Source organism: Alexandromys fortis, unplaced genomic scaffold (assembly GCF_014885135.2).
Source record: "Alexandromys fortis isolate MF-2015 unplaced genomic scaffold, M_Fortis_MF-2015_v1.1 scaffold_58, whole genome shotgun sequence".
In the NCBI taxonomy this organism is placed as follows: domain Eukaryota; kingdom Metazoa; phylum Chordata; class Mammalia; order Rodentia; family Cricetidae; genus Alexandromys; species Alexandromys fortis.
Window position 1 is genome coordinate 2,532,363 of NW_026067940.1, and position 24,804 is coordinate 2,557,166.

Genomic DNA, 24,804 nt, shown 5'->3' on the forward strand with positions numbered 1-24,804 from the left:
GGGGGGGGGCTGCCAGCTCCTAAATAAAACACATGGAGTCTTATTCTTTCTTATAATCACCCAGCCTTAACTTGGCGTGTTTCTTGCCAACTTTTTTTGCTCTTTTCTCCTCCCCCTCCTCCTCTTTCTCCTTCCTCCTCCTTCCTCCTTGTTTTCTGAGACAGGGTTTCTCTATAACTTTGGAGCTGTTCTGGAACTTGCTCTGTAGACCAAGCTGACCTCGAACTCACAAAGATTAGCCTATCTCTGCCTCCTGAGTGCTGGGATTAAAGGTGCGCACAACCAGCACCCTGCTTGCCAGCCAGCTTTTCTTAAATTATTCCATTACCTTTTGTCTCTGGACCTTTTGCTCTTCTTCTGTATATCTTTCTTTCACTCTTACTCCGTGAATGGCTAGGTGGCTGACCTTTAGCGCCCTCTCTTCTTGCTCCTCTTACCCATAAGTTCTCCTTCTATTTAAACTCTCTGTTTGCCAGCCCCACCTATCCTTGTTCCTATCTCGCTATGGCAATTTTGCTCTTTATTAGGACCCTCAGGTGCTTTTAGACAGGCAAACAATCACAGCTTCACAGAGTTAAACAGATGCAGCATAAACAAAAGCAGCACATCTTTACATCATTAAGGAAATGTTCCACAGCATAAACAAAAGTAACACACCTCAAAATAGTATTCCCCATCAAAACCCAAACCATATATATGTATGTATATAAGTAAGTTACTTATTATGTGTATAGTGTAACATGGTGGCCTGCTTGTTGGGGTTTCTCTCCTGCCCAGTTCCCACAGCTGGTAAGCCCCAAAGAATCACACAAGATGTTCTACATAAGTTATAAAACTGATTGGCCCATTAGCTCAGGCTTCTTATTAACTCTTGTAACTTATTATTATCTATGTTAGCCACATGGCTTCGGTACCTTTTTCGGTCACATCTTGCTTCTTCCATGGTCTGTGAAGGACTGGGGAAAGAGCTTCCTTCTTTCCAGAATACTCCTGTTCTCCTTGCCCCGCCTCTACTTCCTGACAACCAGACAGGTTTACTTTCTGCCTGGCTACTGACCAATCAGCATTTATTTAAAACATAATTGACAGAATACAGAATTGTCCCATACCAGTATAGTCTTATAGAAGTACACTTTTGAGAACTCCTTTAAGCCATTTAAAGAATTATTTGTGTTTTCAAGTATAAATGAAATATTGCTATTCTTAATGTTTTAAAAATTAGAAGGGTGCATTAAATGATAAAAACAATGTTTTTATCCATTTCTAGATTATTTTAGTCATAATAATCTATAGAGTTTGATATTACTCAGCATGCGGATTACTATTGAATTTAGTATTATCAAATGTGGATACAATATTTAAATGACATTTAATTACTTTTCAAAAAAATTCTTACATTTTTTAATGGCAAAAACTCAATGCTATTTGTTTGTATTTGCACTGGAAGAAAAGGACATTTGTTATCTCAGAGTTCTGCATAGCTAGAGATAGTGATGCCTGGGAGATTTGCTATAAAACAAAGTATCAGAGATCTGAATGTGTGTGTTTACAGGTGCTAAACTATTTACTCCAGGCTTAATAAAGCATAGTGAATATTTTTAATAGTGAATGAGTAGAATTCAAATCCGTGTTTGAGAAAATAAAGCGTATTTGTTTATCACTTGAACTGGTTTTACCTAGGGCTTCTTTTAATTTTCTCAACTCTCTTATGTAGAGTAATTATTTGGTGTTCATGGCGGAACTCTTCTGGTGGTTTGAAGTTGTGAAGCCGTCATTTGTACAGCCACGTGTTGTTCGTCCACAAGGAGGTAATCAGTCTTTGTTATTTTTAATGTAGAAAAACGGGAAGTTTATACTTCTTATCTGGTTATTCTTTTAGCTAGAAACTTAGAAACTTATTATTTTAGATTCCAGCTATTATCCTTGGTTAGAGTCTAAATGTTTTAATAGTTTATGTATCAAATTATCTGCAAGAAACAGAAAAAACAGTTCCTGTATTTGACATCTATGGCATGGAACTTACAGTATAAACTGGGTGCTGTGTATCCTTCATTCCTGTCCATAGTTTCTATTTCCTATTAGAGTCTTTGTTTTTGATACCATGTTACCCGAACTCTGTTAAATCATGAAACACTTTGTGGATCTATTTTTTAAACTGACAGCCTTTGTTATTACAGGACAATTACGATAAATGAACAAGAAATAAGAGGCCTGTTGTAAAGTTCCCTAGGAATAAAGAAAGACTTTGAGTTACTGGCAAAGGCTGGGAACACAACTTGGTGGTGGAGTACTTGCCTAGCTTGCATATAGCCTTGGGTTCAAGCTTCTTTACTGGCAGGAAGCAAATAATAATAATAAAATAAAAAGAATTTTTGTTTTGTTTTGTTTCTATAGCAAATGTAAAACTGTAAAACTGACTGTCTCAAACACATACTCCTACATTTCTTCTAAGCTTAGAACTTCCAGGAAAAATAGGGGCCAGTTCTTCCTGCTACAGTGCCTACTGCACCCTGTACAAAATGTGATTATTCTGTTTCCAAGCTACTTAGCAGCTTTCTTTGGTTTACATTTCCTTTTTCTAATCACTGTAGTTAAGTTCAACCTTCCCAGGGAAACTTCCCAGGGATAAAAAGGAGGACGAAAAGATTAGGAACTAAGAGGAAGGCAGGCTATAATAGCAAAAGAAAGGCATATCATTCTAGTGGGTATAATCTTTATAAAGTGTGCTGATCTCAGGCAAGATTCTGCACTGTGAGACAGTTTGTGTTTGATTTCTCCTGATATCTCAAAACCACTTAAAGCAGATTTTCCATACCGAGCAGTAGCTAATGAAGAGTACCTGGAAAGGAGCTGAGATCCTTAAGGCCATTCATGAAAGTCACTTGTCTTTAATAATTGTCATAACCAGTATTTATACAGTATTTTTGCAATTAGTGTGATTTTTTACTTGCAGTTTCATCTGAAGCCCAGCACTTAACAGTAACAAAGCTTTTGCATTAAACATCAGTCAAAATCAAGTTGCTTTCTTCTAGAATTACTTACAAGTATGTAAGCAAGACATAGTGGTTCTTTTTTGTTTCCAGTGAAGAGATCTGATCGTTTTTTAATTAACTATCAAATTACCAGCTATTTCATAAAAACCAAAACCGAAACTGATCTGGTATGTCTAAAATTTTATGAAAACTTTCACAAGATTAAGCACTCAGGTTATCCTTATTTGGAATTCCTGTATTTATTTTATGGTACCCCTCCCCATTAACCTTAAGTGGATTTTTAAAAGTCTATCAAGAAATTCTTTTGACTTTTTGGAAATTATTTAAGGGTACATTTCTGTTAGAAGGAGTTATTTAAAGAGAACCAGGGCAGTTCTGGGGTCCTAGGTTTGATCAGTAGAACACACTGGTGGGGGAGGGTGTGTGTGAGAGGGCCACGATTACTTTATAAGTAATGAGGGAGAAAGTAAAATTTAAATGATTATTGTAGCTGAGAATGTCTAACATAGTGTTAGAAATAATTTGAGCACACAATTTGAAGCTGTGTTGTTCATTCTAGCTGAGCCTGCGAAAGATGTGCCCTCAGTGCCTGTCTTGAATGCTGCCAAGAGAAACGTCATGGATAGTTCATCTAGTTCCGACTTTACCTCAAGGTAGACTCCACTGTGATGTTACCATGTCCATGTTAGTTACTATGAAATCAAATCACATTTTGACATGTAAGAGGGTTTTTTAATTTTGTAGTTGGATTTACAAATTAAGTTGCAATAGCTTATGCTACTAAGGCCTATTTTAGTTTAAAAGTAATTGAAATTTATATTGAAATGACTGTTTCATAAATGGGTTTTTAATGAACCACACTGGAAAATGGGAGAAAATGTTCTAACTTCCAAATAAGAAACCTAAAATTAAATTTTTGCTGCATTATTTCAATAATTGAGACTTATTTAATAGTATAACTGAAAAAAAAATTTGGTAGGTGACTCTTAGGCCTCAGAGAACTTTTAAAATTATATGTGAATATTTACATTTTCACTGCATTTATCTACGTGTGTGAGCACATGTGGAGGTCAGATGCAGTTAGTAGGGGTGAGTTTGCCCCTTCTGAGACGGCTTCTTCCTGGAAGCAAACTAGGTCATCAGCCTTGAGAACAAATACCTTTACCTCCTGAGCTTTCTTGCTTGCCCTGGATTTTTTTAATTTACTATTATTTAAAAAAAAATCTTTGAAACAGGTCTTCCCCACTTATGTTAGTTAATTTTTGTTGCTGTGGTTCCAGAAGGGGGGGGTGTCCAGCAGGGGGAGGTGTGGCAGCAGGCAGCCAGAGCAAGAAGCTTAAAGCTCTCATCACCAACTGTGAACACAAAGCAGGAAAAGTAAAGCACAAGGGGGGAAAGGCCTCAGCCCTCAAAGCCCATCCCAATGACACACTTCCTCCAGCAAGGCCGCCCTCCTCAGACAGCACCCAGGGCCTGAGTATTCAAATGTCTGGGTCAGTGGGAGCCTTTTTTTTTTTTCTTTTTTTTTTTTCCATTCAAATCACCTCTCCACATCACCGTTTTGTTTTCTAAATACCTAGTTATAGAGAAGTAGCAATTGAATATAATACTGAATCTTTATTGAATGCTTTAGTCTTTAACATAAGGAGCTGAATTGAAAGTAGAGTGTCCTAATAATTATCAGAATAATCCTGACTGCTGATCCAGATATATGATAAAGTCAAGTGTTAGTTTAAATTTTTTTAACTTATTTATTTGGTTTTCAGGACAGGGTTTTTCTGTGTAACCCTGACTGTCCTGGAACTCGCTCTGTAGATCAGACTGGTCTTGAACTCAGGGATCCTTCTGCCTCCTTCTCCAAGTGCTGGATTTAAAGGCATGCACCACCACTTCTAGCAATCAAAAAAAAATTTAAGCAGAATCTATAAGCCAGCCTACCTGTCTTTCTTCCTTCCTTCCTCCCTTTCTTCTTCTGTCTTTTTTTTTTTTTTTTTTCCGGACAGGGTCTCACTATATAGCTATGGCTAGCCTGGGACTCTCTGTAGACCAGGATATCGCTAACTCACAGAGGTGCACTGCCCTGCCTCCTGTGTACTGAGATTAACAGTGTGTACCACTATACCCAGTCTTAGACTTTTCATTTGTATTTCTTGCAGCTTGGAGTTTATATTCACTTTAGACTCCCCAATCTATCTTATTCTTTTGTTTAAAGTTACTATACTTTGTGGGCTTTTGGAAAATCAAGGAAATCTATTAAAAATACATTTTTAAAAGGTATGACTAAAAACTTTATAAAGTACTCTTTGTATTCTTGGCCTAATTACATAAAAATAAAAACTCATTCTGAAGCTGTCACTGTCATTTAAAGGGTTTTTGTCAAGTTTTGCCAACTTGCAGCCCCTTTTCCTCCATATTTCCTACCTTCGTGAGCTTCCTGGTGTCTATAACGCATCTATCTCTTCAAGGTGAAAGGAGAGCTTTCTTCCCCTTAGCCTCCAGTGTACTGCAACTTCATGAAGTTTCCATTCTGTGCCTGCTCACCACTGAGTGCAGAAGGATTAGTTATGAAGTAGTAGGGATCTGGTGCTGGGCATTGCTCAGTTACAGAACGCTTGCTTAGCATATCCAAGGCCCTGGGTCTGACCTAAGAAAGGGAAGCAAGGGACAGATGTGTATGTAACTAATCTAGGAACTGCTGTTCATATTTCCCCTGAGGGAAGCTTTCTAAGTATAATTTCCTCAGTGCTGTCCTAGTGACTCCATTTCCTTCTGGATCACCATTCCCATACTTAGTCTACTTCCATTCAAAAGTGAACAGCGAGGCTTCGAGAGTCGATTATTCAGTCATGACTAGGACAAGGATCTAAATGAACAGTCTCTATGTCTCTGACCCTGGGAAAAACTAGCTTGGGTCCTATGGAGACTCATCTCTTTTATCTTAGTAGCCCAGTGACTACTTTTTCTCTTTTCTAGGAGAACCCTAATAACCCAGGTAGATTCTGAATCCTTTCCCTTGAGTTACTGCCTATTGTTATCCTAGGCTCCTAGGCCCTCCTCCTTCTGTAAGTCTCCCCGTGATCCTTCATACAACTTCTTGATGAAGTTATTTAATTTATGTACATTGGCTTCTGCCTGCATGTGTATCTGTGTGAAGGTTTTGGATCCTCTGGAATGGGAGTTACAGACAGTTGTGAGTTGCCATGTGGGTGCTGGGAATTGAATCCAGGTCCTCTGGAAGAGAAGGCAATGCTCTTAACCACAGAGCCATCTCCAACCCCCCTTCATAGAACTTCTGAGGAAGGATTTGATCATTTTTCCTCTCCCTGGGAATAGTGTGGTCACATCACAGGTGTTACTGCACCAAAAATAAAGGTCTGATGAGTAAAATGCAGGCAGTCACAGCAAAAGACAGGCCCAGCAGCTGCCTTACCTCTGGCTCAAGTTGATTCAGGACTATATACACCAAAGTCCTATGTGTGAGTTTGAAAATGAGACAGTTAGCCAGCTTTTACCAAATGGTGGTAGTAATTATTTGGGAAAGAAGAAAAGAATGAACATGTTTTAATAACAGTTTCCTAGTATTCAGGATAAACTGTGAAACATAATTCAGAAGGGGGGCTATCACAGACATGCTTAGAAACTGAGCTTATTAGACAGTCCTAACAAGTGACTGCATATAAGCTGAGAGAGTAAGCTGCACACACTGGGGAGGAAGATTCAGAGACCCCAGATAGCATTTGCTTTGGACAGGCAATCCTTCAGTATTTTTGCACTCTAGAGAGAGCTCATTGATTAAGTTTTCATTAAGTAGTGAAAGCACAACATTGATCCTGACCTCTGAGTCTGCGCTGACTTGTTCAGTCTCTGTTTATATGAGCGGAAGCATAGTATGATTGAGCCAAAGCTCCTGCCTGACTCCCGTCCACTGGGGATAGGATGTATCACTTCACTTGATGCAGCAGAATACGGCAGCTGAAAACCCAAAAGGAGGATTGAGAGAATCTTAGTCGGGCCAGTTATCACTGTCTGCGAAAAGACGTTCTCAGCTCCCCCGTGTTTAGCTAAATAGGGCAGAGTTGGGTAAGGTGTAACAGGAACGCCTTGTGTCTTTATGAGGCTCACTGTCATCGGTGTTGGAGGTCTAGAGACCCAGACTGTTTTGAGAGGCTTGTCAGGGTCTTCTGTGGGATTTTATTGTACAGAAGGTTTTAGAGATTTAGGTCTCCCTAAAATACTGCAAATTAATGGGTTTAATTTATTTTTTAATTTCTTTTTTATAAAAGTGTGTGTGTGTGTAAAAAGAGAGAATTTATTATATTTATTCTGTGTTGGGAAGGAGCTATGTTTATAGTCTCATCATTTGCCTTTTAGATATGCGCGTCCCCAGGCTCATTCTTCAGCCTCAGGTAATGTACTGAAAAGGCCTGTGAGGAAAATGGAAAATACTATTTTAAGTAGGCTAACTGGAAAATGAGTGAGAATAAACATAAATATCTAGTCTTCTTCTGAAATGGGTTTGCTCTGTACATGATGGGTGGTCTGTAGCTTCATGCCTGCTTTCCCCCTTTTTTGTGGTATTAGAGATCTAACCAAGGGCCTCGGCTATCATATGCTAGGCAGGAGCAGTACCAAGGAGCTGCTTTCGTAGCTCCTGTGCTTGATTTTGTTTTGTTTTGGAGACAAGACCTTATACAGCCCAGACGAGCCTCAAACTCCTTATGTGGCCAGACATGAACTTGTGTGAGTGCTGGGGCTGCAGGTGTGCGCCACTGTGCTGTTTTTATTTTTCTTGAGGTCTCTTTGTATTATTACCCAAACTAGTCTTGTACTACTAACCCTCCTGCTTCAACCTCCCAAGTGCTAGCCAGTATTAGAGCCATGAGCCACTCCCTAGTGGATGTGCATATATATTTGCTTGGTTTGTAACAAAATTCTTTACATGTATATACTTACTCTGTCAGGGAAGCACATTGGAATGACCCCAGAGCCTCTCATGCTAGTCAGTTGTTAGCTATAAACTACACATTCCTCTCCAAAACTTTATTTTAAAAATTACCTTGCTGTGTTTTAATTACTAAGGTTCCACTTTTTAGTGCCTTTAATGGACTCTCAAATATGTTAAATGTGTGGTTTCAATGAGTTTTCCTTTTTCGCATTTGAAGGAGGAATAAGGAGGTCTTCATCTATGTCTTACGTTGATGGCTTCATAGGAACATGGCCGAAAGAGAAAAGGTAATCAAAGTTATTAGTACAGTCATGTTACCAGAAAAGTCACTTTTATCTCCCTCTGCTTTTTTGTTGTCATTAACCAAGCTGTCAAATCAAAATTTTAATTAGGACTTAACTTTGAAAAGGGCAGCATAGGGTATAAGAGAGGCCAAAGAGGCTAAATTAAAAGGTAATGAAATAGTCCAATCTTTCCTTGAGGTCCATAAGATCATGAAATGAAGCCACAAAACAGTCCCACACCAGTTAAGAATTAGGGATAATAAAAAGGGTTATTTATTTGAGGGGAAAAACTTATAGATCACCATCCCAAACAACAGTCCTCTCATCACAAACTGGAAACAGAGAGTCTAGCCGCTGAAAAGGGAGCCAGAAGCGAGAGAGAGAGAGAGAGAGAGAGAGAGAGAGAGAGAGAGAGAGAGAGAAGAGAGAGCGCACATACTCAGTTTTGCTGCTTTTTAAAGTATAAGAGATCACACCCCAGTGGGTTGGTATCTTAAAGGCTCTGAAGGAGCTCCCGCAGCACCCCCCCCCTTTTGTTTAAGTAAGAGAGTTCCAAGCCCGGTACAAAACTATATACACTAGGAACAGATATCAATCATAAGATTAGAATTACAATCAGCATAAACAATATTAAGTAAGGAACATATGATAAATGTTTTAATAAACGTTCTATCCTATGGAGTCTAAGTCTTGTATAGAAAATGGCTTGGCTAGATCATAAGAGGACAGTAACTACAACTATCTAATCTTTAACCCCATCAAAGGCCTGAGGGGAGACAATATTACTTGAGCAGGCAGGAAGCAGAATCAAGTAGCTTCCAAAGCAAGCAATATATGAGGAGGCAATTAGCTACCAAAGTCTCATTTTGCAATGTTGAAGCAACCAACTTTGGCAAGGCCTAATGTAACTAACAGACCATTTCAGAGGCAGGAAATTTTTTAAAACCATTTTACCCTGTCTTGGCAAGATTTGACCATTCTGCTTACTCATTTCTGGATATCATGTAACTTGTCAGTGATTGAGGCATTGTCAGTTTCTTGCCCAAAGACCAGTTTTGCCAAGAAGAAAACAAGCTCCAAGTGGAGGGTCTTTGATACTCAACATTCTCTCAGGAATAGATTGGTGCTGTCAGAAGCAATCATGTCTCATGTCAAAAGAACCCTAAATTATTTAAATGTCATGTTTTTTGAAGTGGTTGAAGAATACCTATCTAGACAGAATACAATCCCTATGTATCTAAAGAACCTAATTGATCTAACTGTATGTACAACAAACGTGAACAGCTATTGACCTATAATAACATGAAAATATACCCTAAAAGTTGTATCAATATACAAAATGTCTTAAACCGAGGTAGAAATATGCATATATATAATCTGACAAAATAACTTGGTATATATGTACAAATAATGTAAACAAAAGTAACAAATAGGGGCTGGAGAGATGGCTCAGTGGTTAAGAGCATTGCCTGCTCTTCCAAAGGTCCTGAGTTCAATTCCCAGCAACCACATGGTGGCTCACAACCATCTGTAATGAGGTCTGGTGCCCTCTTCTGGCCTGCAGACATATACACAGACAGAACATTGTATACATAATAAATAAATAAATATTTTTAAAAAAAAAGTAACAAATATAATTTGAACTTGTATTAATATACAAAACTTATACCAATGTAAATTATCCATAAATAATAGCTCACAAGTATTCACTCTATTCTATTCCCCATTAGTGAAAAATGAAGGAAGGGCATAGACTTTCAAATAATTGTTCCATGGTGTTTTTAAATCATTTATTTCCACAGTTTCTTAAATATTTTGTCTTTCCATCTGTTTTAGAACCTCAGTGCATGGTGTTTCGTTTGATATTTCTTTTGATAAAGAAGACAATGCACAGAGTTCCACTCCAAACCGAGGAATCATCCGCTCTGTTAGTAACGAAGGGCTCAACAACAGCCGTGCATCCAAACACATCAGAAAAAACCTGTCCTTCAAGCCCATGAATGGAGAAGAAGAAGAAGAAGGCATTGAAGAAGAACTTCATGTAGACCCCCATGGTGACCTCAAGTCTTCCATGCCTCGTAACACAAATGACCTAAATTCTAATGAGAATACTCACTACAGGCTTCCAAATGGGGCTTTACAAAACAGAGTACTGCTAGATGAGTTTGGCAATCAGATCGAGACTCCAAGCATTGAAGAAGCATTACAAATAATTCACGACACCGAAAAATCTCCCCATACGCCTCGGCCAGATCAAATCGCTAATGGCTTCTTTCTTCATAGTCAGGATTTGAGTATCCTAAATTCAAATATCAAGCTAAATCAGACTAGTCCTGATAACGTAACTGATACAAAAGGTGCCTTGAGTCCCATAACAGACACTACTGAAGTTGACACTGGGATTCATGTTCCTTCAGAGGATATTCCGGAAACAATGGACGAAGACTCTTCCCTGAGAGATTACACTGTTAGCTTAGACTCTGACATGGATGATGCGTCTAAATTTCTTCAGGACTATGATATAAGAGCCAGCAACCACAGAGAAGCCCTGAGTCCATGCCCAAGTACCATCAGCACCAAGTCTCAGCCAGGGAGCAGTGCCTCCTCTAGCTCCGGGGTGAAAATGACCAGCTTTGCTGAGCAGAAGTTCCGGAAGCTCAATCATACCGACGGGAAAAGTAGTGGGAGCAGTTCTCAGAAAACCACACCAGAGGGCTCCGAACTTAATATTCCTCATGTAGTGTCTTGGGCCCAGATTCCAGAAGAAACCGGCATTGCCCAAGGACGGGACACTACTCAGCTGTTGGCTTCTGAAATGGTGCACCTTAGGATGAGACTAGAAGAAAAGAGACGTGCGATAGAAGCCCAGAAAAAGAAAATGGAAGCTGCTTTCACTAAACAGAGGCAGAAAATGGGAAGGACGGCGTTCCTAACTGTGGTGAAAAAGAAAGGGGATGGGATTTCCCCTCTTCGAGAGGAAGCAGCGGGTGCAGAAGATGAGAAAGTGTATACAGACCGAACAAAAGAAAAAGAATTGCAAAAAATGGACGGACAAAGGAGCAAGTCTCTAGCAGACATAAAAGAGAGCATGGAGAATCCTCAGGGCAAATGGCTGAAGTCTCCAACCACGCCTGTGGATCCCGAGAAGCAATGGAACCTGGCAAGCCCTTCAGAAGAGACTTTAAACGAAGGAGAAATTTTAGAATATACAAAGTCCATTGAAAAGCTAAATTCATCCCTGCATTTTCTACAACAAGAAATGCAACGCCTGTCCCTTCAGCAGGAAATGTTAATGCAGATGAGAGAGCAGCAGTCTTGGGTGATTTCACCTCCACAACCCTCTCCACAAAAGCAAATTCGAGATTTTAAACCTAGACAGGCAGGCCTGTCATCATCTACTGCTCCGTTCTCATCTGACTCCCCACGCCCTACTCATGCGTCTCCACAGTCTTCCAACAGGAAGAGCGCATCTTTTTCTGCTAAAAATCAAAGGACTCCAAGGCCAAATGAATTAAAAATAACTCCTTTGAATCGAACCCTGACACCTCCTCGGTCTGTGGATAGTCTTCCTCGGTTGAGGAGGTTTTCACCCAGTCAGGTTCCCATTCAGACACGGTCATTTGTGTGTTTTGGTGATGATGGAGAGCCTCAATTGAGAGAGGCTAAACCAAAAGAGGAGATTAAAAAGGAGCCGTCAGAGTGCAAAGGGACCTTGGAACCTTGTGACCATAATCCTGGGGAGAAGGAGAGTAAACCTCTTGAATCAACAGTTGCTGAAGTCTTGTCACAGCCCATCACAGAGACTGTGTGTGTGACAGCAAATGAGGACCAATTGAGTCAACCCACAGACCCGCCTCCTAAACCAGTTCTCCCACCTGCTGCTCCTAAGAATGTCAATCTGATTGAAGTTTCTCTGTCAGATTTGAAACCCCCTGAAAAGGCTGATGTGTCTGTTGAGAAGTGTGACGGCGAGAGTGATAAAGAGCAGTTTGAGGATGAGCAGAAAGTCTGCTGTGGGTTCTTCTTTAAGGTAATGCTGATCCGCGTCGCTCCGAGCATCCTCTAGAATGGGTACCTGTATGTTTTCTAAATTCGCATCTGCTTCTTCAGGAACCATCCCTTCATTGCAAGGCAGCTGTTATTCCTGAAATGTGTCTAGACATACCTGCCTTGTTCTATGGAAGTGCTAAGGTGCATAGTGGTGCTGCGGCCATCCAGTGCGGACTCGAGCTGCAGTCCTCTGCCGCAGTCTCAGCATGTTACGGCTTTAACGGTTTTTATCCTATTTTTTGAGTTTTGCAAAGTTATCTGATATGGGCCATACAAAGTGAAACATTTTTAAAAGCATGTAGCTTGATATTATCATTAAGATATAGGTCTCTTTTTCTGGGAACCAAAGTCAAGGCCCTGCATCCCGAGCAGAGCTTTGCCACTGACTATACTGTCTGCCCCCAGAAGCTCCTTTAAAGACAGTTTGAAGGAAGATGTATACATGGTCTGTTGCTGTCGTATTACCCGCTTGTACTCTGCATCACGGACAGAGTTTGTTTTCCTGACACTGAAGATACATGCTTCAGATTTGTTGTTAGGGCACAAAAACAGGTGACCTCTATTTTATCTGGCCAGGTTAGGACTATAATTACTATTGCTGTTAGATAACAATAGATAAATAGTACTTCAACCAGATAAATGACAGCTCCTAGACAGTCTTATTCCTGATAGTAAAGATCTTAGCATTTATAAATAAAGCCTTAATAATATTAACGCTTTTTTCTCCTCAGTTATCCATTTCATCATCTTTGTATTTTTCTAAATTACCTCATGGAAGAATGTGTTATTAACAGTCTGAAATGTGTGCTGTTCATACTTCTTTAATTGGGGGACTGTTAGCGCTGAGCCTGTAGAGCTGCACAGGGCAGGTGTGGTTAGAACAGTGTGCCCAGCAGCACGTTCTGCGCGGTGTGCGGTAGTAATGGGGAGAAGCGGCACATTGCGGCTGTTGAGATAGCGATGATTGCTAATTTTACTGTTGACAATTTAATGCTGTGATTATTTTAAATTTTATCTCATGGTGCTTGTCCCTTAGGCCTCTCTCAACATTTAGAAATTTGGATGTAAGGCATGTTTTGGCTCTTAATCATGAAAACTGAGGTTTTTTGTTTGTTTTTGTTTTTTGTAGACTGCTACTAAAGGTAGTAACACAGCAAAGTTTTATGTGCAGGTTTAGAGACTGCTGCTACCTTATTCTTTGCCCAGAAAGGAGAATGGGGCAGGAGAGTCTTCAACATAAACTAGGCATCCAATCTGGACCTCCTTTTCTTTCCCATCATGTTCATGGTATGCCTTTCCTGCCCCAGAGGCCATCCCTTTGACATGGGCCTAGCCATCCTGTTGTTCATGCTGCTGGCTCCAAGAGCAGGTTCCACTGGAGACTCCTCTCTTCTATCTAAAGGCGGTGCTGGAGAGTGAAATTGTATCCTCAGGCACTCTGGGCAAGGGTTTGTAAAGTTCAGACCTCAGCACAACTCAGGGACCATGCCTACTGGTTTCTTCCTATTCCTCTTAGTTTCCCGACCAGAGGTTCTCAACCGGTGGGTCATAACCCCCACAGGGGTCACATATCAGATATCCTATATATCAGGTGTTTACATTATGATTCATAGCAGTAGCAAAATTACAGTTGTCAAGTAGCAATGAAATAGTTTTATGGTTAGGGGTCACCATGACATGAGGAACTGTATTAAAGGGTTACGGCATTAGGAAGGTTGAGAACCCCTGATCTAGACTGTTTTCAACTCTGTTTCCCCTAAGATTTTCATGCTTCCTTGATTAGTTAGCTGTGTCTCTGTGGCATCCTGCGTGTACTGACAATGCATTTGTAATCCAGAGTTTTCAGTTCTCTTGTTTGTCTTTTCTTTTTTACTTAGAATGTGAATACCCAGGGGGACTGGTTCTTTTTACCCAGAGCATAGTATAATGTGTATGTTTTGTTAGACACAGAAATGCATGTTTGAGCTGATAGGTTCAGTGATACCTTCTGACTTTTTCCATTCATCGTGAAATATGTCTCTGGGCTTCCAGGCGAAGCAGGAGGCAAAAATGCCTCTTTCTTGTGTGATTTAATACCTGTCGTACCCAGCACTGTAGTGCAAATATATTAGCCACTAAAGAAATCAGTATCCTCAAGAAGTCTTTAAAAAAGACAGTGAACCAGTTCTGCAACTTGTTACTCGCTTCTTGCTTGAATTGTGAAGAACTGCAGTGTGTAGGTCCCCTGAGGACTGAGAGTGCCCTCGTGAATCAGTAAGTCCAGGAGGTTTACAGATGGCCACAGCTCTCAGAACGGCAGAACTTCAGAACAGGAATTATGCCCATCCCCATCTCTTCTTCCGAGTGAAGCCAGTCCGACTGTCAGCATCAGCTGAGAAATAACTCAGCTAGAAACAAGCCCTGCACCACTGATGCTACATGACATTTGATGGCTAGTTTTGGAATGCTTCTTATCTGATTATTCATTATAATCTAAATATGGTTTTTAAAATGGGGGCCGACTCAGCTACTTTAGGTTATTAGAATCAAAGCCAGGTATTTGAGGGCTAGTGAGGTGATTCATTGGGGAACGGACACTTGTTGTCAACGCTGACAATCTGAGTTGGGACCCAGATTATGGGAAAAGAGAACCAAGTTTTGCAAGTTGTCCTCTGACTCCCATGCATGTGCCATGGCATGAATACAGGGGAAGACAAACACACATAAATGTAAGCTTTTTAAATAGTTGTTTTTAGGCCATTAGATGGTCCGTCAGGTAAAGAAGGGCTCTTAACACCTAACCTGGCAACATGAGCTCAGTCCCTGGGACCCACATGGTATAGGAAAGAACTGTGAACTCCTGCAAGTTATCCACTAATCCACTCAGCTCCACACATGAACTGTGTAATGTATGTCCACACTGGAATGCACAAGTGTGTGCACAAACTAAAGCATAGTAAAAAAAAAAAAAATTACTTGTTTTTATTTTTTTTCTTTTGATGGCCATTAAGTTTGAGGGATTTTTACATTTTCTGTATCATGTCCACATTTGGTAAAGTTGTAATTAGTTAAGATTTTCAGATATAAGTAACTACAAGATGTGACTACAAGATGTTACCAAGCAGTGGTAGCACACGCCTTTAATCCTAGCACTTGGGAGACAGGTGGATCTCTGTGAGTTCAAGGTCAACCTAATCTACGGAGTGAGTTCCTGGACAGCCAGGACTATAACACAGAGAAACTCTATCTTGGAAAAAAAAAAAAAAAGTGGCTATGCTAGAAAACAGAAATATTGAAATCTAAAATGTTTACTGTTTTTCAACAAAATTTGTCCTTAGGATGATCAGAAGGCAGAAAATGACATGGCAATGAGACGGGCAGCTTTGCTGGAGAAACGTTTAAGGAGGGAGAAAGAAACTCAGCTTCGGAAGCAGCAGCTGGAAGCGGAAATGGAGCATAAGAAAGAGGAGACAAGGTAGGGATGCTGCTGCCCGGCTCTATCCCTGTGGAGATCTGCAAGTGTGCCCAAGGGGCAGCTCCACAGCTACGTGTTATTAACAGTCTTCAGATGTCCCGTGGACAGTGGAAGGCAGCTGGATCCTTGCCAACTTTGGGTGGTTTTTGGAAGTTCAAAGTATTCATTTTACTTGTCAGAGTAAAGTTTTTCATGAACATTAACTTTGAAAATCTATATTAATGTTTAAAGAACATTAAATTAACTTCACTGAGAAACACACACACAGAGATGACCAAAATTGTAAATGTTCTCAGGTAACATTTTAAGCGAACTATATTTTCTCCCAAGGTTCTGAAAAATAGTAATATTCTTTCTCTCCTATCAAACATGTAACTCTCTCTAGTGTCATTTGTATTTGGTATATAAAATAATCAATTCAGCCATTTGGTTTTTAGGCGTAAGACTGAGGAAGAACGTCAGAAGAAAGAAGATGAGCGAGCACGCAGAGAGTTTATTAGGCAGGAGTACATGAGGCGAAAACAGCTGAAGCTAATGGAGGACATGGACACGCTAATCAAGCCTCGTCCTCAGGTGGCAAAACAGAAAAAACAGCGGCCAAAATCTATTCACAGAGATCATATTGAATCCCCCAAAACACCAATCAAAGGCCCTCCAGGTAACCCCAATTACTTATAAGGAGGTCTGTTCATAAACACCAGCTTGGTTTGTTGTACTAACTTGACATTGCCTTGGTAATACTAAATTGGATACACAGTTTGAGGTGATGCATGGCCTTATTTGGAAAGCCAAAATAAGCAAAGGAAATTTTTATTTAATCTAGGTGCGTTATATGTGCATGCATATATTTAGTAGATCAAATGTGAAATGCTAAAAATATAATTTAAATACTAACTTATTAGAAAATCCTGTCTACAGATGTAACATCCTTGAATTATCAGTTACCATATCTGTCTCCCCTTTTTTCCCACTCTTAAGACAGGTCTCATATAGCTCACGCTAACCTGAAATTCGCTATATAGCCAAGGATAATCTTGAACTCTGGTCCTCCTGCCTCTGCCTTGTAAGTGCTGGAATTACAGGCATGGACTAGTGCCCCTCTACTGTAGTGCTGGGTTGAGTCCAGGGCTTTGTTCTTGATAGGCAAGCACTCTCCCGATGGCACCACATCCCCTAATGCATTAACTACTGTCTAAAAACTTAGAATTTAGGATAGATGTTTGTGTGTAAAATGTATAAGAAACGTGCCTGTATTTTTTGTTGTCATTGTTCTGGAGGTTCTGGGTGAAAGATTAAATCCAGGACACCGCACATGAGATGCGCGCACTCTCCCATTGACCATATCCCTGGCCGTTGTTATCTGGACAATGAAGAACATCAGGTCAAGATTTCAGAAGCGCCCCCCCCCAAGATAGAAAGAGTCAAAAATCCAAAATTAAAATTTTTTGTAGTTGAGAAAATATCTTTTAAATTCAACTGCATAATTTTTAAGCCATTTTATTTAAAGTAGTGCCTTAGAAAACTTCAGACAGTTCCTATAGTTAGAGCTAAGGATAAAGGTAGAGGCCTTGCCTTACATGCTTGAGACTCTAGATTCTATCCTTAGCACTTCAAAACTAAACAGAAACTCTAGTCTGAGTCCTAGAGTTAATAACCTAAAATTCACTGTTGCTAGGCAGTGAAGCTTCTGCTTGTATGCTTGGTTCTTAGCACAAGCTGGCCTACAACTGGCAATGGTGCTTCAGTCAGTATTCCTCCCAATATCTGAGGCTATAGGAATGAGCCTGGTTTGGTGAAACTCTTTGACAATATAATATTGGCTTGTGTGACTGAAGAGATGGCTGTGATTGGCGAGATAGCCCAATGGTTAAGAGCACTTGCTGCTTTTACAGAACCCACATAATGGTTCACAACCATCCTAACTCCAGTTCCAGGGGATCCAGCACCCTCTTCTAGCATCAGCAGACACTAGGCACACAGGCAGGACACACGCACACATTCAGGCAAAAATTCATACACATGTAAAATAAAAGTAAGTCCAAACAAAAGCATCGGGAGAAATTTTAAGTTAATTTTGCACATGGAAAGTAGATATCGCAAAATACTTGTTTCTTTCTTGAAAAACCCTGAGCACAGTATCAGGTCTCCTCCTATTAACCACTTTACTTTTGGGACAGCAAGTTAGTTTTGCTGTAGCCTAAAATTTGATTCTTAGATTAAATTGTTTCTATATGCATGCACCATATTATGTGCGTAGATTCAAAGTAAAAGAGAAAAAAAAATTAGAAAGCCCAATTATCATTGCTGGTGTTTTCTAATGGACAGACTCTTTCTACTTTCTTCTTTTACATTTACAATTTTGTTTCTGTTCAGGATCACGAATTTACCGTGTTTTTTCAGTCTCTAGCCTCTCTTTGGCATCGCTGAACACAGGTGATAACGACAGCGTTCACTCAGGCAAGAGGACACCAAGGTGAGCCCTGAGCTTCTCAAATTTTTTTTATAGAAAAGAATGTGGTACTTGCAATTATATAAAACTTGAAATAAAAATTAGAGTTATTTTATATTAAATGAAACATCACAAATTTTTAGTTTAGTGGTGGTAGCGCATGCCTTTAATTCTAGCACTCAGGGGGCAGAGGCAGGCTGATGTCTGTGAGTTTCAGGTCGGGCAGGGCTACACAGAGAAACCCTGTCTTGGAAAAACAAAAAAGAAACAAAAAAAAACTTTCTGTTAAAATGATATGAAATGGAGCCACTAAGATGACCCAGTGGGTGAAGGCACTCGCTGCCACCCCTGATGACCTGAGTTCAGTCCCTGAGACCACATGGTGGGAGAAGAGAACTGGCCCCAGTAAGTTTCCTCTGACCTTCTGCATGACATGGTACAAGTATGTGCGTGCACACACACACACACACACACACACACACACGGCGTGCGCATACAATTAGTAAATAAATCAATAAATATAGTGATTATAGTAAATAATCTGTTTTTCCATTTCTTTTAGAATTTGAGTTAACATTAATACTTTTATAAGCTGTAAATACTAATAGTAACTATATACAAATAGTTGCTAATACGACTATAATTAAATAATAGAAAGAGAAAAATAACAGTAACATTAGAATAACCCCAAAAGTAGTTGGCTTGCTTGAATTTCACATTCTGGAGCCTTTGTATCTAACACACAGATTATACGGTCTCTTGGACTCCTTCTCTGGCATATAGACTAGATAGAATCGGTGTAGTGAACTGGAAGACCCATATCTGCTGTGGAACTGTCTTTGTACTCTGTAAATATGTATTGCTCTCATTAATAAAAAGCTGATTGGCTGATAGACAGACAGCAAGAGATTGGACAAGATGGCCTGACACGGGGAGAACGCTGGATAGCGGAAGGGCAGAGTCAGAGGAATTGCCAGCCAAATGCAGACTGAGTCAGACACACAATGGGACAGGGGTGAAAGCCCCGAGCGGCACATAGACTCATAGAAATGGGTTATATTTGAAGAGCTGGTTAGGCCTGAGCTGTCAGTCGAGCACTTATAATTAATACTAAGCCTCTTTTTGGTTATTTTGGAGCTGGTGGTTGGGACAGGAAAACTGCCCACACACATCAACAGAGTGTGTCTCTGGCTCTCAGAATCTCGGACTTGCCATTGTCTTACCATTCTCTTGTGCAAGTTTTCATATGGAAAAAGTTCATCCCAGCAGTGTTTATAATGTGCCATATGGAAGATGCAGTTCTTCCACCTCGTTCTTAAAGCTCTAGGTTGTTTTGATTGATACTATCACATAGAGCCTCAGAAACCCAAGCATTTGAGACATAAAACTTGAGTTATTCATGTTTAGGTCAGAGTCTGTAGAAGGCTTCTTGTCTCCGAGTCGCTGTGGCAGTCGAAATGGTGAGAAAGACTGGGAAAATGCATCAACAACTTCTTCCGTGGCTTCTGGAACAGAGTACACAGGTTAGTGTGAACATTCAGGGGAGCGTTCTAATTGAATGCACTCATGAGAACAGGTGTGGGATGCAGTAGAGGAGTTCCTGAGCCAGGCGGTGGCGCACACCTTAACCCTGGCACTCAGGACACAGAGGCAGGGGATCTCTGAGTTTGAGGCCAGCCTGGTCTAGAGTGAGTTCCAGTACAGTTACACAGAAAAACCCTGTCTCGAAAAAGCAAAAATACAAACAAACAAAGTTACTGTTCACCTCTTGGTGTAAACACAGTGTCTGTTATAGTAAGGAAAGTGCCACTGAGGTGCCAGCCTTTCAGGATACAGCCTCGCTGAGGCAAATAAGGTAGGTTTCTAAGCAAAACTAAAGGTATCAGCGCCATTTGCCTTAATATTACTGACCATTTCTCTGTGATAATTGGGGTTCAGAGAGACCTTAGAAAAGTTTTACCAACAAAACATTGTTCCTCATATATATGTGAAGGAGATTCTATCCCTAAGGGCTCCCCAACAGCCCCTAACATAGGGGCTTCAGTTATAACCAGCCTGGGTAACTTAATGAGACTCTGTCTCAAAATAAAGACATAAAGGCTAGGGATATATCTACTGGTGAAGTGTTTGCCTAACCTGTCTGAGGGCCTGAGTTCAGTCCCTAGCACCACAGCCATAGCAGTGATGGTAACAGCAGTGTTAAGGGAACCTAGAGGTAGGAAGAATGTATCAGGTCTGGGAGGGTGTGTCCGCTCATGTCCTGTTCCCTTCGGGTCCTCCTCCAGCCTTTGTGTGAGTAGACATGATTGAATCAAATCAAAGAACAGAAAGTGAGAAGACATCTAGAGGCAAGAACAGTAGAGGGAATGAGGAAAAGGTGGCAGCGTTGAGAGGTGAACCGTGACAACAGAGAAGAGAGTGGTGTGTGCGGAAGAACAGGAGAAGGAGATGGGCCCTGGGGCCTGTGTGTTTACTTTCTGGCTTCCTCTTTCTCCTCTTTATTCTATAGCTTTGGTACAACCTCCTATGATCAATTCCACAACCTTTTTAAAATATATGTATGAGTGTTTTGCCTGCATATGTCTGTTCCCCTCTTGCATACCTGGGGTCTGCATCAGGACATCTAACTAGAGTTAGAGATGGTGTGAGCCACTGTGCAGGCGCTAGGAATCAAACCCAGATACCCTGGATAAGCAAGTAGCCAGTATTCTTGACCACTGAGCCGTCTCTCCAGCCTCTAGTGTGAGTATGGAGAGTATTTCCCTGTTCCTTTGCCTGCCTCTGTTCTAAAGTTGAGCAGTCTGAATACCCTGAAAAGGATGGTTTTCTCCATTTTGTGTGTACATGCAGAGCCAGAAGAGGTGTGTGTGTGTGTGTGTGTGTGTGTGTGTGTGTGTGTGTGCTTTTGGATTTTTAAACAGAGTCTCAGTATGTACCTCAGGTTGGACTTGAGCTCAGATATCCACCTACCTCTGTTTCCTGAGAACTGGGATTAAAGGCGTGTGCCACCACTCCCAGCTGTGTGTGTTTCTGAAATGGAGTTTCTTTCATTTGCCTGTCTCTACCTCACTAGCACCCCTCCCCCTTTAATATAATATCTTTTCTGGGGCTTGAACTCACATCCTTGTGCTTGCGAGACAAGCACTTACTGACTGAGATATCTCCCGAGACTACATTTTCTTGCAAGCTAAAGCTAAATATGGTAGCTTAAGCCAGTAACCTCAACACTTGTAAGACTGAAGGAAGAAGATGGCCACAAATTTGAGGCCAGCCTAGACTGCATAGTTATTTCCAGGTCACTCTAGGCTTACAGAGTGAGGCACTGTCTCAAGAGTAGAGGAGAAAAAAAGTCCATAAGAAGCTTCAAGTCCAGAATTTGGTTTCTAAAAATAACTCTTGGACCCTTTGTATGTTAAGCTCAACAGTCAGTAATGTAGGCAGCCTGGAAAGGTTGAGGAGACGGTATAACAGTTACAGGCAGTGTCTTATTCCCGGCACTGCCTTCATGGGACAGTGAAATAAAGCCACAAGAACATCCCCCAAATTTGTTCTTGTGTGAATAAAATAATGTTGTGGCTAGAGTGTAGCCCCTAAAAAGATCGTAAGAGCTGGACCTGGCACACACCTTTAATCCCAGCACTTGGAGGCAGAGGCAGGTGGATCTCTGTGAGTTCAAGGCCAACCTGGTCTACAACAGGCTGCATAGTAGATGGACCCTGTCTCAAAAAAAGAAGAGGAAAAAAAAGTTCATAAGAAGCTTCAAGTCCAGAATTTGGTTTCCTCTTGTAGCGATGTCAGTGTAGGAGCAGTCACATCGTGGAAAACTGGTGTGTTTCTGTCTGGAGATGTTATTTCTGTAACTGTTGTCAATGATTACTACAGGACCAAAGCTCTACAAGGAACCGAGTGCAAAATCCAATAAGCACATAATCCAGAATGCATTAGCTCACTGCTGTCTGGCCGGGAAAGTAAATGAAGGTCAGAAGAAAAAAATATTAGAGGTGAGTGTGTTCTTACGAAAATGAAATTTAGAGTCTCAGAACTTTAGGGGCCTTCTGGATCAGTGCAAGGGTCTTCTGGTGGGTCTGTAGTGATCTCTCAGAGAGTTCTGGAAGACCTAAAGGGTTAATTAAAGACTTGGGAATTTTTGGTAGAATACAGTAGTGAAGTGTCTGCTCAGCACAGGTAAAGGATCCCTAGGATGCCAAAATAAAATTCTATTTCAAAATGTCATAAATTTTAACCAAGAAATATTAACAATTATAGAAACATTGAATAAATACAGCTTTATTGTTATCTTGTTTTTGTTTTCTGTTCTAAAGGAAATGGAGAAGTCAGATGCCAACAACTTCCTAATCTTGTTCCGGGACTCAGGCTGCCAGTTCAGGTCTTTGTATACTTACTGCCCAGAAACTGAAGAAATCAATAAACTGACTGGGATAGGCCCTAAATCTATCACTAAAAAGATGATTGAGGGACTTTACAAGTACAATTCTGACAGGAAGCAGTTTAGCCACATACCTGCTAAAACTTTATCCGCCAGTGTGGATGCCATCACCATTCACAGCCACTTATGGCAGACCAAAAGACCAGTCACGCCCAAAAAACTCCTACCTACTAAAGCATAGGCGGCGGGGGATGCTTGCTTCCGAACCTTTGCGGTAGATTTGTACTTCATCTTTCCTGCCTATAGAAAATCTTTCTAATTGCCAACAAGATTTTTATCAATTAAAACTGGACCTTCACTCTGTTGTTGTGAACAACTGGAATGTAAACAGTATTGTGGAGTGAGAAGATTCTTACTAGGGGATGAGGCCAAGTGATGAAGGAAATGTCGTGATTCACAAACAGGTTTGTGTGTCACCAGGTTCGCCTGCCTGGTGTCAGAGACCTTGAAGCACTGAATTCTCATGGACACAGTGGGACATAGGCTTGAAATGTGGCTAGATGACAAATTATGTGTTGTATTTTTTTTAACCCTATACTATGTGTGCACATCTTCAGATGGTTTTGTTGCTGTTGTTGTTACTCTTCTCTCTCCTGGGGGCTTCTTCTAAGCTGCCTTCGTGTGTTGTTCATGTGGAGATCATGAAAGTAGAAAGTTCACATTGAGAAGTAACTTGCACCTTTCTTATGATGTTAAGAGAACACTAGTGTTATGTTTTACAATAGCCCTCATGTTTAATGGTGTTACAGCATTTGCAAGAATTATTCTAAGTATTTACATTCTATATTTATTACTCACACAAGTATTAACATTCTCTGTTGAGTAAGGAGGTGTAAAAGCTGCTCCTGGGTTCCCTGCAGACCACACAGGCTTAGCCCAGAGTATCTTTTAAGAAGCTGCTGATTAAATCAGTATGTTATATGCCACTTCTAGCCAACTCAGAATAATTCAGGTTGTGCTTTTAACAACAACAAAACACTTTCTATTCTTTTAAAGTCACTTTATAAGCTGGCAGAAGTGAGTAACACTTGAGTGTCGCCTTTCAGTATGAAAATGCCAGGCTTCCCGGCCATTCTCAGGAAGCCTTTATATTTATAACCGATAGAGAAACTATATTTAGAATTTTTAAACATGTACAAAGGGCTACATTTTGATTTGAAAGTAGCTTCGTGTTATTTTGGTTGTACTGGGTTTTTTTTTTTTTTTTCAATCCCTTTCCAGTGGAGCAGCTTAGGTTTAGGGCACACTTGAAATCTCCTCTACACTGTCTTCATTCTTTAGCAAGTATACCAGAGGGTTAGTTGGGGAAAACTTCATTCTCAGGAAAAGACTTGAATGATTGATTATGTGACCCTGTTATGTTTCAGTGTTGTGACAGCTGTGTACACTGGGGGGGCAGGGACATAGCGTTTATGTGAGAGAGTAGTTTGTTTTCTTTCATGGATGTAGAGATGAAAACATGTACATTTCTCTAATTGAGTTGTTTAGAGAGCACTTGTGTCTCATGTGATGTGTGTACTTATGTAAGAAGAACGGAGTGGGATGTCCCTGAGCTGTACTTTACTATTGTAAGGCTTCTAGGTATCAGTGCGTCTGGGTTTTCAACATTTTCCCAAATGCTGTCAATATTTTACTGTAATTTATGTTCTTATATTTATGTATATTTGTTAAAACTGTAAAAAAATTTTCATGGATTTTTTTCCAAAACCTGTGCAAAATGTATGTGTAGCTCAAAACTATTTGTGATCTACTGCTTGCATGTAAGAGACCAGGATATGTAACTCTTATATTTTAAATGTATACATATATGTATATATGAATATTAAAATGGGGAATTTCACATTTTACCTTTCAGACACCAATTTTTATCACAATTAGAAGGAAATGGTCAAACAGATATATCCTTAGGATAAGACTAGTCTAAAAATTATGAACAAACCTAATCAAAACAAGATGGTAGTAGACAAAGGAATTTAATAAGTATTTTATATGACTAAACATGGTCTTTTCCCTATCAAAGCAGTCTTCTTGCTATCATCTGAGTATTAAGTAAAGAAAAGTTAGATGCAAGACAGTGGAAGAACTAATGAACACTAAACACACTGTCTCTGCTCTTAAATTGTATATCCAGCAACTGAACTGAATGTCTAGTGTCTAAAGGTAGGGTGTGAATATTGCCACG

At 40.3% G+C, this 24,804-nt stretch overlaps 1 protein-coding gene across 2 annotated transcripts in view; it reads left to right on the forward strand.

Annotated features, from left to right (window-relative positions):
- Positions 1-24,469, forward strand: part of Camsap2 (calmodulin regulated spectrin associated protein family member 2) — an 83,832-nt gene extending 59,363 nt beyond the window's left edge. Inside the window, exons 7-17 of one of the 2 annotated variants that reach the window (XM_050147704.1) lie at positions 1,715-1,808; positions 3,553-3,646; positions 7,365-7,399; positions 8,156-8,225; positions 10,059-12,252; positions 15,590-15,726; positions 16,164-16,384; positions 18,100-18,199; positions 19,583-19,698; positions 22,058-22,176; positions 22,498-24,469. In XM_050147704.1, the coding sequence (XP_050003661.1) occupies positions 1,715-1,808; positions 3,553-3,646; positions 7,365-7,399; positions 8,156-8,225; positions 10,059-12,252; positions 15,590-15,726; positions 16,164-16,384; positions 18,100-18,199; positions 19,583-19,698; positions 22,058-22,176; positions 22,498-22,803 (3,486 nt within the window). In that variant the 3' untranslated portion in view covers positions 22,804-24,469. The remainder of the gene's footprint in view (positions 1-1,714; positions 1,809-3,552; positions 3,647-7,364; positions 7,400-8,155; positions 8,226-10,058; positions 12,253-15,589; positions 15,727-16,163; positions 16,385-18,099; positions 18,200-19,582; positions 19,699-22,057; positions 22,177-22,497) is intronic. The other variant, XM_050147705.1, reaches the window with a different exon arrangement.
- Positions 24,470-24,804: the final 335 nt, after the last annotated feature.